Below are 16743 nucleotides of genomic sequence, written 5' to 3' on the forward strand. Positions count from 1 at the left end.
AACATGTCCCTACCCTAGAAATTACTAGGCCATTCCACACACTCATCACTTCCTACGTATATATATTTTTTAAAAGTACCCGATATCTCCTCTATACCTACTCCCCAGCACCTTAAACCAATGGCCTTTTGTTGTGACCATTTCAGCCCCAGAATAAAGCCTCTGACTATCCATGCGATCAATGCCTCTCCTCACCTAATACACCTCTATCAGGTAACTTCTCATCCTCTGTCACTCCAAGGAGAAAAGGCTGAAACCACTCAACCTCTTTTCATAAGGCTTACTTAAATCAGGCAGTGTCCTTTTAAATCTCCTCTGCACCCTTTCTATGGCTTACACATTCTTCCAGGAGTGAGGTGACCAGAACTGAGCACAGTACCAAGTAGGATCTGTCCAAGGTCCTATATAGCTGCAACATTGCTTCTCAGCTCCTAAATTTAATTCCTCAATTAATGAAGGCCAATACACTATCGTAACCACAGGATCAACCTGCACAGCTGCTTTGACCATCCTGAACCCCCAGACCCCTCTGATCCTCCATTAGAGGGGATTTCTTCACACGAAGTGGTGGGGGTGTGGAACGAGCTGCCAGCTGAAGTGGTAAATGCAAGATCGATTTTCACATTAAGCAGAATGTGGACAGGTACATAGATGGGAGGGGTGTGGAGGGCTATGGACTGGGGAGAATAATAATTTGGCATCCAGGCTAGAAGGGCCAAAGGGCCTGTTTTCCATGCTGTAATTTTGTATAGTTCTATGGTCTCTGATGAACGGGCCCCCTGCATGACTGCAGCTGAGGTGAGATCCCTCTCCAAATTGAACCCACACAAGGAGGCAGGACCAGTGCCTGGCTGGGTACTGAAGGATTGTGCAGAAGAACTGACAGAGGTCCTTACAACATCTTCACCTGCAGCAGTCCATTGTCCCCACAGGTTTCAAGACAGCCATCTTCATTCCAGCACCAAAGAGGGTGACATTAACAGTGCCTACTGCCTCCTGGCACTAAACCGCTATCATTCTGAAATGCTTTTGTCTGGTGATAGAACGCTTCAAAGAGCTCCTCCCAGAGTCGCTGGACCTATTACAGATGAAACCTTTCCACTGATGAATACTATAGTCCTGTCCCTTCACTCCATCCTGGCTCACCTGGAGAACGACAGCTCATATGGCAGGCCATTGATCATCGACTTCAGCTCTTGCATTTCATACGATCATTCCCAGAGGCTGGTGGAGAAGCTGTCCTCATTGGGACTCCACACCCCTCTCTGTATTAACCAGAATTCTGGACTTGCTAATGGAAAGATCTGTCTGGGTTGGCAGGAGAACGTCAGCACCTTCATGCTGAGCACTGCTGCACCTCAGCTCACTCCCTCCTGTTCATGATACTGACCCACGACTGCATCGCCAGATTCAGCTCCAACAGAGTCATCAGGTTTGCAGAAGACGCAACAGTCGTTGGCAACGATGAGTCGCTCCACAGAGAAGAGGTGGAAAATCTTGTGATATGGTGTGTTTCAACTTGGAGAAGACGAAGGAGATGATCGTGGACTTCCAGAGTCCAGGGATGACCACCCTCCACTACCCACCAATACCTCAGTAGTGGAGACAGTAGTGAGCACCATGTTCCTTGGAATCCATTTAACAAGTGACCCATTTGTTATTTGGGTTCATGTGGGTCCCACAGGTTAAGAACCAGTCCAAAGGTGAGGTACAAAGCACACGTTTATTTTGGGAATGTAAACAGGACAACAGGGTCAATATTCTCAGCAAACCTCTGCACACATACAATACACAAGGGGTAAATGTACACTTTGGATAATGAGGGAGGAACCGACAGAGACTGGGGGCAATTACACAAGCACATTCAACAGTCAGGGTCAAGGTGATACTACACGCCCCCACCCCTTGACCGGTACGGACACGGCTCTTGCTACCTGACCTCATGACTCACCCCAACCTGGAGAGAGAGGTGCCACGTGGAGTCCAAAAAAGGCAGAACAAAGGTGCATATAACCATATAATAATTACGGTAGGGAAACAGGCCATCTCGGCCCCTCTAGTCCACACCGATTTATGTGAAACTCCACTAGTCCCACCTACCTGCTCCCTATCCAGAACCCCTCACATCCATGCACTCATCCAACCTTCTCTTAAATGACAGAATTGACCCTGCTGCAACCACTTCTGGGAGGTCATTCCACTCAGCCACCAGTCTCTGAGTGAAGAAGCTTCCTCTTATATTGCTCCTAAAGTTTTGCCCCCTAACCCTTAACTTATGACCTCTCGTTCCAATCTCCCCTACCCTCAGGGGAAAGAGTCTATTCATATCTACTCTATCTATGCCCTTCATAATTTTAAATACCTCTATTAAATCCTCCCTCAACCTTCTACACTCCAATGAATAAAGACCCAGTCTACTCAATCTTTCTCCGTATTCAAGATACTGCAATCCAGGCATCATTTTTGTAAACCTTCTCTGCACCCCTCTACCTTATTGATATCCTTCCTATAATTTGGGGACCAGAACTGCACACAATACTCCAAACTTGGCCTCACCAATGCCTTAAACAGTCTCAACATCACCTCCCAGCTCCTATATTCTATGCTATGATTTATAAAGGCCAGCATACCAAAAGCCTTCTTCATCACCCTATCTACATGGGAATCTACCATCAAGGAACACTGAACCGTTATTCCAAGATCCCTCTATTCCTCAGCATTCCTTAATGCCTTCCCCTTCACTGCATATGTCCTATTTTGGTTAATCTTCCCAAAATGAAACACCTCACACTTATCTACATTAAACTCCATCTGCCACCTTTCAGCCCATCTTTCCAAACAGTCCAAATCCTTCTGTAGTCCCTCCTCACTATCCACAACTCCCCTTATTTTTGTATCAGCCACATATTTACTCACCCAATTTACCACCCTATCATCCAAATCATTAATATAAATGATCCCTGAGGCACATCGTTCGTCACTGGCCTCCATCCTGACATGACTCTCTGGTGCCTATCTTCCAGCCACCGCTGAACCCATCTGACCGTCTCTATATTAATCCCTAGAGATTGAACCTTCTTCACTAACCTTCCATGCGGAACCTTATCAAAAGCCTTACTAAAATCCAAATAGACCACATCAACTGCTCTACCTTCATCAACCTTTCAGGTCACCTCTTCCAAAAATTCAACAAAATTCGTCAAATATGACTCTCCCCTCACAAACCCATGTTGGGCATCCCTGATCAATCCCTGGCTATCCAAATATTTATACATATTATCCCTAAGAATTCCTTCGATTCGTTTCCTCACCACCGATGTCAAACTTCCTGGCCCTATAGTTGCTTGGCCAACACCTTACACCGTTTATAAACAGCGGAACCACGTTTACAACCTGCCAATCCCTCAGCACCATTGAAGAATCACTGTCAGAGCCTCCGTTATTTCCTCCCTCACCTCCCTTAAGGTCCTGGAAAAATCCCATCAGGATCAGGAGACTTATCTACCTTTATACACCCCAGAAGTTCTAAAATGCCGTCTTTCCTAATCCCTATCTTTTCCATAACTAACCCTTTTGTCTAACTTATCTTACACAATTCAATATCTCTTTCCTTCGTGAACATCGACGAGAAGAATGTATTCACTATCTCCCCCATCTCATATGGTTCCTCACACATTCCTCTGCTCTGATTTTCCAGTGGACCTATTCTATCCTTAACTTTCCTTTCACTATTCACATATTTGTAAAAACCCTTCGGATTTGCTTTCACCCTATTTGCTATAGCCACCTCGTACTTTCTTTTTGCCTTTCTAATTTCCCTCTTAAGGTTCTTTCTACAATCTATGTATTGTCCATACATCTCATCAATCCTTTACTTCTTGTTTTTAATGTAGGCCTCCCTTTTATCCCGAACCAACTTCCTAATCTCTCTAGAAAACCATGGTTCCCTCGACCATTTGGCCTTGCCTTTCTCCTGACAGAAATGTAAAGATTCTGCACTCTCAAAATCTCACTTTTACATGCTGCCCAATTCTCCGCAACATCCTTTCCAGAAAAAAAGATCATCCCAAACTACTCCCCGTAAATCCATTCTCATCTCTTCAAATCTGGCTTTCTCCAACTCAAAGACCTTCATCTTTGGACCAGACCTAACTCTTTCCATAATTAAGCTGAAACTGGATCCAAAGTGCTCCCCAACACACACCTCCGTCACCTGCCCTATCTCATTCCCCAATAATAGTTCTAACACTTCATCATTAATACATAATGCTTCCACTTTCCTTACTAAACTCTTATGGAGAACCTTACCAAAAGCCTTACTAAAGTCCAAATAGACAACATCCACTGCCTTCCCCTCATCAACCTTTTTAGTAACCTCCTCGAAAAATTCTACAAGATGTGTTAGACCTGATCTACCACGTACAAAACCATGCTGGCTACTCTGAATGAATCCCTGTCTTTCCAAATAGTTGTATATACCATCCCTAAGAACATCTTCCATTAACTTACCCACCACTGCTGTCAGACTTACAGGCCTATAATTACCATGTCTACTTTTGGATCCTTTTTTGAACAGCGGAACAACACGAGCCACCCTCCAGCAATTCCCCCATGGCCAGTGATATTTTAAATATTTCTGTCAATGCCCCCACTATTTGTTCGCTAACTTCCTTCAGGGTCCTAAGGATTATTTTGTCAGGACCTGGAGATTTATCTACCTTGACCTTTTTAAATATAGCAATGCAGGATAACATAAAATTTGTGTAATACTCAAGAGTGCTGGAAATCGCAGCTCATACCTTGATGAAAAGGTATGCCATAGGTGCTTCTGTGATTAAAGGGATTACTTATGGTGGTATGTGAGTGCAAAGAAAACGTTTGAAAACCACTGATTTACGCCTTTCTCACCACTGTGGCACCTTGTCACTACTCCCCCCCCCCACCCCCCCCACCATGGTCTCAACCCCAGTGCATAGTGATGGGAGGATTCTAGAATGTGTTCCTTCCGCACAGCGCTTTCACATTGGCTGCACCCAGGGCCGGTCAGTGCTAGGAATTGTGGGGCGCAATTAGAAAATTGATAGCAGGGCCTCTACTCTACAAAAGTCGAAATTAATGTTTTATATTTCATGTAGTATGCTAGTCTTAGCCAAAAAGCATTAAATGCTTGGTATACTAAATATTGAAAGACAATATGAAAGTTTTAATTTTTTAATACAAGTTAAGCCAATTACAGACATAATGTTTATGCGCAGGTCTTTTAGAAACAGAGTTTTCTGGCTTTTTTATTTGCAAAATCTTTCAAAATAATTTCAAAGTCAATGCTTTTAGTAATGTCATTTTCTAAAGATAGCATTGCCAAATTGTTTAGTCTCTCTCGTGAAGTGGTTGACCGTAAGTATGTTTTAATCAGTTTTAGTTTTGAAAAACTTCTTTCACCCAATGCGACTGTTACGGGCATCGTTAAGTAAATCCTCAAAGCAATAAAAACATGAGGAAATGCTGTGAATCGATTGTTTTCGACCAGGTATTCAAACAGGGCTTGAGGCTTAACGACACTGAAGGGAATAAAAGTTTTCAGACCTTCAAGTTCTTCGGCCAACAGATAACCATCCACGTCTTTAGTGTGTTTCAGTAACTACCCCTCCATCAGTGCTCTGTTTTAGTATGGTGTCAGTTAAATCTGCTTCAAGGTCTGCTTTTGTAAGCTCTCAAAGTTATTTAAAAATTCAAATAATTTTACATGGCTTTTAAGCTGCTTAAATCTAGACTCTAAAGATTGAATAGCTTTGTCTAGCACTAAGCTGAAGCACTGAACTTCTTTTGGATCATCTAAAGCTTGATCTTTTGCCTCACATGAAAACATTCTCTTTCTTCTATGTAGTTTTTTTTCTTGAAATTGTCTAAACATCAATGGTAATTCAACAGCTTCAGCCAATTCATTTGCACCTATTAGGACATAATTAAAACCGCCCTCTCTATAAATTCTTAGCCATGATAATAGTTTTTCAAATGACTTCATGCCTTCATTAATGTCCTTTGTTTCACCTTGTAGTTCCTTCCTTACATAGTTAACTTGAAAAAGTACTTCATGCCAAAATATCAAAGAAACTAAAAATTTGTAGTCGTTTTGCTGGCTTGCTAAAGATTCAGCTTCTGCTTTTATCTTGGGCTCATCTGTTATCTCTGATATTTCCAGAAGTGCATCATATACTTCCCCAACCTGATAACAAATACCTTTAACACTATCAATCCGACACTCCCACCTTGTGTTGCTCAAGGGTTTCACTGATAACCCGGGTACATGTTTGTTAAAAACTGCCCACCTCTTAGTTGATGCTGAGAACACTATGTAGATCCTTTGCAAAATCCCAAAAACTGTTATAGCATCTGGACACTTGGCTACATCTCCGAGTAAAAGGTTATAATTGTGACATCCACATGGTACAAAGAAAACTCTTGAATTATCCTTCAACAGTCGTGCTTGTACTCCAGATGTGTGACCTTCCATGTTGCTACCGTTATCATAGCCTTGGCCTCAAATGTCTCTCACCTCTAAATTTAATTTCTTCAGTGTGTTTAATAATGTTTTATATAAATCTTCTCCTGTGCTCCTTTCAACCTGCATAAACTTTATGAAATGTTCATAAACACCTGAAGGACCCAAGTTACCATCAGACACATACCTGATCGTTAAGAGAAATTTGCTCTTGGTGACTTATATCAGGTGTGCAGTCTAAAATTATTTCACTGAGATAATATGATCATTTAAGGGCAATAACTACACGAGTTCACTGACAAATCCCTCAGTTTATAAGGCCTATAGTATTATTATTTTCTTACCAGTTTAAACGAAGTCTGTCACAGTGTTCTCTGCTCAAAGCCTGGGCTCAAACACGTGCACGGGGCACCTTTGAGGCGCGGGGCCCAATTTGATCAAATAGGCTTAAAACTGGCCCTGGCTGCACTAAGCCTCAGTGCATCCCTCAGCATGAGCTCCTGCATCCTGGGATGTGCCCATCAGCTGCATTCCCTCATGCACACACACACACACACACACACTTATTTAGAATCTGCAATGGTGGATTTGATAATACATGTCCCTCATTCATTGATACTACCTGAACCAGCAGAATTCCCACTGGCAATTTCTGTTACCTCAATGATTCAGCAACCTAAGTTCTTGTTCTTCTGTGTGGTCTTTGTGTTTTTTGACAAACATGTTATAAAACCAGCACCGTTGAGTGGCTAAGTTCCGATGCAATTTGAGAGACTGGCCGTGGAAAACATTCATCCACTGGTTCACCTCCTCGGTCCCGAAGAATGGATAAAGTTCCTCCTGGAAATTATTTCCAGTGAAAGCATAGAGAAGGGACTTGGAAGCCACATCGTAGAAAGCAATTCTCCCAGACTTGTAGCTGAGATAAACTCCCAACTTCTTCGGGATGGCCTGGACTGAGATTTGGGTGGGTTGATTGTCATTCGCATAAAGCTGGCCTTCAGCACAGCTGATGGACCAGAATCCGTGCTGTGGCACGATTTCAATCTTTCCTCTCTTTTCCACGGACTTCAAGGCGGCTCCCAGACTCCACTTCTGATTCATCCCCACATCCACTGCCCAGTAATGCTGTCCTGATGTGAATTTATTTGACCCCAGCACGCATTCCATGTCTGTGAAATACTTCATGGGGTCAGAGCGTTGATGGTGATCATCAGTCAGCCTCATGGAGTTTTCATCTTTAAGCTCGAGTTTAGGGTTCGCTGTTTCTTTGTCCAGGGTCACAGAAGCTAGGGGAGAAAATGAGTTTTTAGAGGCCCGGCTGAGCAAGGAGAACCCCACAGGCAAGAAATGGGTAGAATCCAAGTGCTCCTGATGATTTACCAGGGCAGGTCAGGCACATCCTCTACTTCTGAACTCTCCCCTACTGGTTCAGTGAAAGAGTGCACTACCACAGCCCCGTAAACCTTGCGTTATCCCAAAGAGGTTGTGTGGATTGGGGAGGGTCAATGACCTCTCTGGTGGGAATGTGGAGCATCATGTGACTTCTCTGGCAGGAGCCTGGTGAGAATGTGGAGCATCATGTGACCTCTCCGGCGGGAACATGGAGGGTCACATGACCTCTCTCGTGGGAACCTGGAGGGTCACATGACCTCTCCAGTGGGAATCTGGTGGGATTGTGGAGGGCCATGCACCTCTCCAGTTGGAACCTGGTGGGAATGTGGATTAGGAAGATCACCTGACCTTTCTGGTGATAACTTGGTCAGAGGATGTGGATTGGGAAGGGTCATATGACCTCCCCAGCTGGAACCTGATTGGAATGTGGATTGGGGAGGGCCATGTGTCCTCTCTGGTAGGAACCTGGCGGGAAGCCACCACATCTGTCAATCAAGGCCAAGACCACCCAGGATGAGCCCTCACCTTGCAAATGGCCTTTTCAAAAGATCTCATAGGTCTCCACTGGCTCCATTAATCAGCTGGGCCAGCCCACTGGACAGCAGGGGGTATAACGCCCGACCCACTCAGTTGGTGGGTCTATTTTCCCCAAGGGACAAACCCGAGCTCCACTCCAGGTCACGAGCCGGAGCCAACGCTGGAGAATCGATACCAAGGTGTGTGCCAGCAAAGGGTGCGGAGCTTTGAGGTGCCCACTGATTAATCATCATCATACCAGGCTTCTCTTTCTTAATTAACGTTGGTTGAGGGGTGGTGGGTACTGCTATTGCATTTTCCTCTAGTGTTTAATCCCGATCTAGTGTGGTTTATAGTAAGAGCTTCCTTTGTTGCGTCCAATGCGATTACTTTCAGTACTTTGTACGAGTGTGTGTATAATTGTGGTCAATTTCTCTCACGGGCAAATAAAGTCTGTTATCACATTCGAACTGTGCCTAGACTCAGTCCCAATAAACCTCTCCTTACATTAAAGGAGGCCAAAGCTACCAGCCCCCACCTTCACCTCTATTTGTTTACGTGTGTACAGTTTTTACAGTACGTGGTGATTCTGCCTTGCCCGCAGAAAAAAGAATCTAAGGTTAGAATATAGAACACTACAGCACAGTACAGGCTCTTTGGCCCTTGACATTGTGCTGACCTATATATCTCTTTAAAAAAGCACTCTACCCCGTAACCCTCTATTTTTCTTTCATTCATATGCCCCTAATGTTCCAGCCTCCACCATCATCCCCGTCAAGGCATTCCAGGCCCCCACAATTCTCTGTATAAAAATTACCCCTGATGACTCCCCTAAACCTCCCTCCCCTACCTTTGATGTCCTGGGAAACAGGCGCTGGCCGTCCACCCAATCTATGCCTATCAGAATCTTATCGACCTCTATCAAGTCTCCCATCATCCTTCTATGCTCCAAAGAGAAAAGCCCCAGCTCTGCTAACCTTGCCTCACAAGACTTGTTTCCCAATCCAGGCAACATCCTGGTGAATCTCCTCTGCCCCTTCTCCATAGCTTCCACATCCTTCCTATAACAAGGTGACCAGAAACAAACACAATATTCACCAGAGATTTGTAGTGTTCTATGTGATGTCATGTATGTACTCCGACAATAACTCTGACAAGCTTTAACTGGAGCACAACTGTCCTGTCTGGCTGCATCATTGTGTAGGACAGAGCCTCAGCTCAGGTCGCCTCCCTAGGCCTTCCCCCGGAGCCCCAGGTCCAGAGTCCCCTCCCTAAGCCTTTACCCAGGGCCTCAGGTCCAGAGTCCCCTCACTAAGCCTTCCCCCGGAGCCTTAGCTTGAGTCTCCTCCCTGTCTTCCCCTTGGCCCTCAGGTCCAGAGTCCCCTCCCTAAGACTTCCCCCAAAGCCCCAGGTCTAGAACCCCCCCCACCAAACCTTCGCCCGGAGCCCCAGATCCAGAGTCCCTTCCCTAAACCTTTCCCCTGAATCCCAAGGTCCAAAATCCACCTCCCCTCCCCCAACCATCCCATCTTTCTTTCACTATCCTCCTACATATTCAAACTGTTTGGTGAAGCTTTTGACAACCTATCAGAGCAATCAACAAATCTCATCGCTGCTCATCCCTCCACACAGGGAGCTTGAATGATTGAATATTTTCTTCAGGATTTGGTACTCGATAATTCCTGACAAAGCTTTGTAAGTTTACCTCTAAATAATCAGATACTCATCACATTTAAACACCTCAATAAATACATTAGTTGTTTGGGATTTCATCTGTCAACCTACCGTCATTTATTTTCGTGTCATCATAACCTGTAAAGAAAAGATAATATTATTTTAAAAGTTTTCAGTTGTTTTATTTTTAAATTTTGAACCAAGTGGGTTTTTCTTCACCGTTCTACAATGGGAATTGGGTGATCTGTAACAAAGTCATCATGTCCTGTCTCGGATGCCTCCGACATCAACCCTGGGACCAGCTTAAGGCTCTCATCTCTCTAGCCCCAAAAATATGTGGTCTATTCGACAACTTTCTTCCCACATTGCCACTCACTCCGTTTACATCACTGGCAAGGACTGAGTCACACAGCTTTACATCCCGATCATCTTCTCAGATAGCTCATTGACCTGACACATAAAACAAATTCTAGCCAGTTTTAAGGCGAAGGACTGTGAAAGAATAATTTTCACATTTATGCTTATCAAAGGGTTAATGAATGAGGTGAGAAAATGCCTTGTAAGATGGTGGGAATGTAATTGTTTGCTAACATGACCTTCCCTGTGCAGTAGTGAGATAGTAACTAATACCATAAAGAATGCAGTAAAAGTAAATAAACCAAGAATAAGGACACCCTGACATTTCCCAGCCATCTGCAGACACTGCAATGTTGTGCAAAAACAAGAAATGCCTGCAGGGTCTCACGCAGACCCCTGCCCAAAGATGTATAAAAGTGGGATGAACACACTGTATGCTTTGAGTGGGGCTCAGTGCAGAGAACAAGCTACTGAACTCTTTCTTTGTACCCCTCACTCCTGCTAGCATTATCAAGGCTAAATAAAGGAAACTGTTGTACATTGTGTGTTTTATTACAGTGCGAGCTGACTTGCACAGGACCGCTCTATGGGGTTGTGTCACCGATGGAATCAGGGAGGCTGGGTTCCACGCACTCTGAACCCCCGCCACCTGCCCCTCCACGTGTGCCGGCCATGGAGCCTCTGCCAGGTCTGATGGGTGGTAGTCAGATCTACCCCCGCATCCAAGGTCACTGCGGGCTGTACATTCACTCCACGCTGTTACTACTACACTGCCTGCTGTTGGAGTCTACACACAAGTGCTTTCCCCAGGGTAAATAATTCTAGTACTAGAGGTAAATTACTCTAGAACTATATGCAAACAATTCTAGAAAGAGAGGAGGATTGTTCCAGAATTAGAGGTGAAATTATGAGCTCTAAAGTAAATGATTCTAGAACTAGATGGAAACTATTCTAGAACCAAAGGCAGGAAGTTCTAGAATGAGGGGTCCGTGATTCTAGAACTACAGGCAAACCACTCTTGTCCTTGAGGTAAACAAATCTAGAACTAGAGGTAAATGATTGTAGGAGTAGAGGTAAATAATTCTAACATTAGACATAAATGGTTCCAGAACTAGAGGTAAATTGTGTCTGACCCAGGGGTAACTGTTCTGGGACCAAGAGCGGCTGGTCTAGAATCAGAGGAGAGCTGTTTTAGAACATGGGGGGGGGGGGGGTTTGGTAAATTGTTCTACAACACGAGGGTGCACAGTTCCGGAACATGGATGCGCTGTTCCGGAATTAGAGGTAAATGAATCTGGAGCTTGAGGAAATAGTTCCAGAACTGAAGGGTGAGAGGGAAAAGATTGTCATGGTCAAGTATTTACCTGTGTCAGGAGTGGTGCTGGTCACCGCTGGTAACGTATCTGGGGAGTTGGGGCAACAAGAGGGAGTAGCTGTGCTCATGCACGGGTCAGAACACAGGGTATGTACACTGTGATGGATCTCGTTTGCAGGAGGAGGAGATTAAGTGCATCGAGATCACCTGTGTGGGGGACAGCCAATGAGAAGGTCGGGGGGGTAGGGGTGGGTGGCGTTTTGTATGATGAAGAATTCATTGTTGTGTGTGTACATACAAAAGTGAGGAGTGAATTGAGAGACGGTGGTCCATAGATGGAAGGAGCTGCCAGAGGAATCTCGGTGGGCACGACAACAACATCCAAGGGGCATCTGGACAGGTTGATGGATGAGAGTGGTCTGGGGGGGGTACAGAGCAGGTACAGGCTCAGTACACCAAGTTAGTCAGAATGAGTTCGTTGGGCTGAAGGGTCTGCTGTGTGCTCGAGGACTCTCACTGACAATAAACTTGTTCATTAAGTCCCCAGATTTAACAAAATTAAAATATAGCAATGGAATCAATTCAGGGACAACCTACCTTCCAAAGTACAAAACAGCTTCAGTTCTGAAAGAGCAAAGAGATTCGTTAGGAGAGATTCCATGTGCCCCGACACACAGAAAAATATATATTTATTTTCTTTCTATACAAACATCAAGCTCCCCAAAACACAGACAGCCTTGGCCACACTGTTCTTTGCCGGGCTCAGGATAAAATCATTGGATACACCAATCCTGTGACTAGTTCCCTAGATGGTCTCGGCTTTGTGCTCAGACAGCATCTCCCAGATACTTTATCAACTACTGCAAGAATGGTTTGAGCAGAAGCAAGATCCTTGCCACCAATAATTCTGTTGCTCACAGAACATTTACGTGGAACATATAGATCAACTAATTCTCCCGTATTGTTTTGCACGGTGGATTTTTAATCAGTTGTTTTAGACTGAACAACTCCGAGAGGTTCAACTGCCCGGTCCTAATGCCAATGGCTCCATACAGGTTTAAACAGCCTGTTAAAGGAGCCAGCGATGTTTATAAATAAAATCCTTCAGCCGCAGGGTCTGTGCCCAAGATGGCGGCAACTGTGCTGGGCGGGGGACACTAGGAGTTGCAGACTCCGGGGCGCAGCAGACCAGCACCGGGCACCAGTAGCGGGGAGAAGCACGGCAGACGATCCTACAGGGAAAGTGACCATGGTGGCATTCCTGTGTGAGGCCGTGTGTGAGTGCGAGAGCATGTATGTGTGCACATGCCTATGTGGACGAGCAGGTGTGTGTGCCTATATGCACATGTGTGAGAGTGAGTGTGGGTGTACGTGCCTGCATATGTGTGTGTGAGTGCGTGTGTGCACATGCATGGGTGAGGGAATCTGTGTTTGTGTGCCTGTGTGTACATGTGCATTTGTGTGTGCACACATGTGTATGTGTGTGCAAAAGTATGTATTTGTGCGCGCATGTGTGTGCATGTGCCTGCGTCCACACATATAACTGGCCACTAAGCACCACCTGGTCACAGTGTCCTGGATCTCATCGCCATCTCGCCCAGGCCTTGATCGGTCAGACCCTGTGGGGACACAGGTGCAGCAGTGGCCCACGTGTACACCTCCACTCTTCACGGATGAAGCAACTGATCCTCGACCACAAGTAGCTGCCTCAGTTACTGGTGAGTTCTGAAAATGGACCGGGTCTCAGAACCACCTTTGTTAACACATCTGTTAACATGAGACGTGGTGAACAGAAAACTCAATCAGAAATGTTTGCCAGACAAGTGGTTTCAGGGGAGAGTGCCCCAACTGACATCAAATTCCAACCCACCGTTTTTGCTGATATAATATTTTACAGCCCATTTTAGAGGAATGCGCCAGACTATTACTTGCACCTACCTTTAGTTTTTTCACGTTTCCTCCAGTGGTGCAGGACTTCAACAACACTAGCAATAATCAGGGAAATGAGCATACACAAGAAGAGTACCATCCATATGTTGGTCTTGGGAAAGAACAGAGCTGTAAAGGAAAGTAAGAAGTCAGTGTTTGACGTCTGTTGCCCACCATCGCAATGCAACTTGCATCCCAAATTGACTTGACTTGAAAAAAATGGTGAAGGTGCTGTAACAGCAGCACTGCCGCTCACGTGGGCCCAGGGAGAGTGGGGAAATCGAGACTCGGCGCTCTCCCGCAGGGTCCTACCGCCCAGTCCTCCATCCCCGCTCTAATCAGCCTGCTTAAATGGCGGGGGAGTCACATGATGGAGTAGTGGCCGGTCGGGGAACTCCAGCCCTCTCCAGAAAAGTTAAAAAAAGATAGAGAAAAAGCAAAGGCACAAACTTAAAAACCAAAACAAAGTGAAAGTAAGAGTGTGGAGAAAATGGCAGCAAAGAAAGAAAAACCAAAAACAACAGGAAGAAAAGAAGAAGGAAAGACGTCGGAAGAAGAAGGTGAAGGCCTTACCTGTCCGAAGAGGCCCGCCGCGGAGAGAGAGGCCCGCTCCCACAGGTCAGTGGAAGTCCCGGGCTCGGGACTACAAAAATGGCTCGCAGAGCCGAGTAAAAGTGCGCAACTGCGCATGCGCGAGGATGCGCATGAAAAAAAACACACTGACGGGAGGGGGGACCAGCTGCGGAGTCGATCTCCACAGCTGAGAGAGACACCTGCAGCACAGCAGCAGGTGCAGAACACAGACAATAACGACAACAAGAAAGAAGAGGGTAAAAAGAAAACAAGGAAACAACAGATGGTCAATCCAGAGGAAGAAGAAGAAGAAGAACAGAAAGAAGTGGATGAAGAAGAGAAAGGCAAGACAATGGATGTATCTTTTTTTAAAGAATATATGGAATCAGTGAAAGAATGGCAATTACAAGAATTTAATGAGATAAAAAGAAGAATTAAGAATGCATAAGAAAGAATGAATAAAATGGAAGTGGCCATATCAGAATTGGCAAAAAGAGTGGAAAATATGGAAAAACGAGAAACATTTGTAGATATGGAAGTAGAAGACTTAATAGAGAAATTAGAAGAATCTAATAAAAAAGTTAAAGAGACACAGGAGCTGTTAGCTCAGAAGATAGATATAATAGAAATCTATAATAGAAGAAATAATATAAAGATAGTGGACCTTAAGGAAGATGAAGAAGGCAAGAATATGAGAGAATTTATAAAAGATTGGATCCCCACGGTCCTGGGAAGACCAGAATTACAGGAAGAAATGGAAATAGAGAGGGCACATAGAACTTTAGTCCCGAAACCACAACCGCAGCAAAAACCAAGATCCATTTTAGTAAAATTCTTAAGATATACAACAAGAAAAAATATATTGGAGAAAGCAATGAAGAAAGTAAGAGAGGACAAAAAGCCACTGGAATATAAAGGTCAAAAAATGTTTTTCTATCCAGACATAAGTTTTGAACTCCTGAAGAAGAGGAAGGAGTTCAATACAGCGAAAACGATCCTATGGAAAAAAGGATATAAGTTTATGTTAAGGTACCCAGCGGTACTTAAAATAGTTATTCCAGGGCAACAAAACAGACTATTCTCGGATCCAGAGGAAGCAAGGAAATTTGCAGAACAACTACAAAACAAGCAGAGAGATGAAGACATGTAAGAAGAGTAAAAATGACCACGATCTATATGTATGTGTGTAAAGGGGTACATGTGTGTATATATTTAGTGTGCATACATGAATGTATCCATATTTAGAGGAAAATATATAGAGTATAGACAAGAATTAATAAGGGAGGGAAATGGAATAGAGGGAATAAGGAGGGAATTAAAAGAGTGACCTTTGTTACATAAGAAAATTGAAATCTTTTCTGGGGGGGGCTGGGTGGGGAGGAGTTACGGACACTGCAAAATCAGCTGACGCTTGCGAGTGAATTCGCAAATCCAAATGGAGAGGGGAGATGTGGTTGTCCGACAAGGGATAAAGGACAACTCAGGAGGGGGAGGGGAGAATGGGGTTAAAGAAGTTTTAAATAGGAGAATAAGGAAAATGTTTGATGTTTTAGAAATGTTGTCTTATAAAGTGTTCAAAACAAGAAAGCAGAAATGGATAAGAAGGAAAGGTGATGATGGAGAAACAGAAAGGGAAGATAAACAAAGTATAAAATGGCTACTCTGAACTATATGACTTTAAATATTAACGGAATACATAACCAAATTAAAAGGAAGAAACTGCTAAATTTACTGAAAAAAGAAAAAATTGATATAGCATTTGTGCAAGAAACACATTTAACTGAATTGGAGCACAAGAAATTAAAGAGAGATTGGGTAGGACACGTAACAGCAGCATCGTATAATTCAAAAGCAAGAGGAGTAGCTATATTAATTAGTAAAAAATGTGCCAATTAAAATAGAAGAGGAAATAATAGATCCAGCAGGGAGATATGTAATGATAAAATGTCAGATATATTCGGAGTTTTGGAATCTACTCAATGTATATTCACCTAACGAAGAAGATCAAAAGTTTATGCAAGATATTTTTTTGAAGATAGCAGATACGCAAGGGAACATATTAATAGGAGGGGATTTCAACCTGAATTTGGATTCAAATATGGACAAAACTGGGAAAAAAATTAACAGAAAGAACAAAGTAACCAAATTTATAATTAAATCGATGGAAGAAATGCAACTTTTGGATATATGGAGGAAACAACACCCAAATGAAAAGGAATATTCATATTACTCGGCTAGACATAAAACATACTCAAGAATAGACCTATTTTTGTTATCAGCTCGTATGCAAGATAGAGTAAGAAAAACAGAATATAAAGCTAGAATACTATTGGACCATTCACCCTTAATATTGACAATAAAGTTAGAGGACATCCCTCCAAGAATGTATAGATGGAGATTAAACTCCATGCTACTCAAAAGACAGGATTTTAGAGAATTCATTGAAAGACAAATTAAAATGTATTTTGAAATAAATACGGAATCA

General features: G+C 43.8%; 1 protein-coding gene across 4 annotated transcripts in view; it reads right to left on the reverse strand.

Moving 5' to 3' along the window:
• Nucleotides 1-6403: 6403 nt before the first annotated feature.
• Nucleotides 6404-16743, reverse strand: part of LOC138754768 (butyrophilin subfamily 1 member A1-like) — a 30780-nt gene continuing 20440 nt past the window's right edge. For all 4 annotated transcript variants that reach the window (XM_069919563.1, XM_069919562.1, XM_069919561.1 and 1 more), the window contains 4 exons: nt 13695-13814; nt 12354-12380; nt 10196-10222; nt 6404-7788 (listed from right to left, as the gene is read on the reverse strand). In XM_069919563.1, the coding sequence (XP_069775664.1) occupies nt 7160-7788; nt 10196-10222; nt 12354-12380; nt 13695-13814 (803 nt within the window). In that variant the 3' untranslated portion in view covers nt 6404-7159. The remainder of the gene's footprint in view (nt 7789-10195; nt 10223-12353; nt 12381-13694; nt 13815-16743) is intronic.

The sequence above is a fragment of the Narcine bancroftii genome, chromosome 2 (assembly GCF_036971445.1).
Source record: "Narcine bancroftii isolate sNarBan1 chromosome 2, sNarBan1.hap1, whole genome shotgun sequence".
Classification (NCBI taxonomy): domain Eukaryota; kingdom Metazoa; phylum Chordata; class Chondrichthyes; order Torpediniformes; family Narcinidae; genus Narcine; species Narcine bancroftii.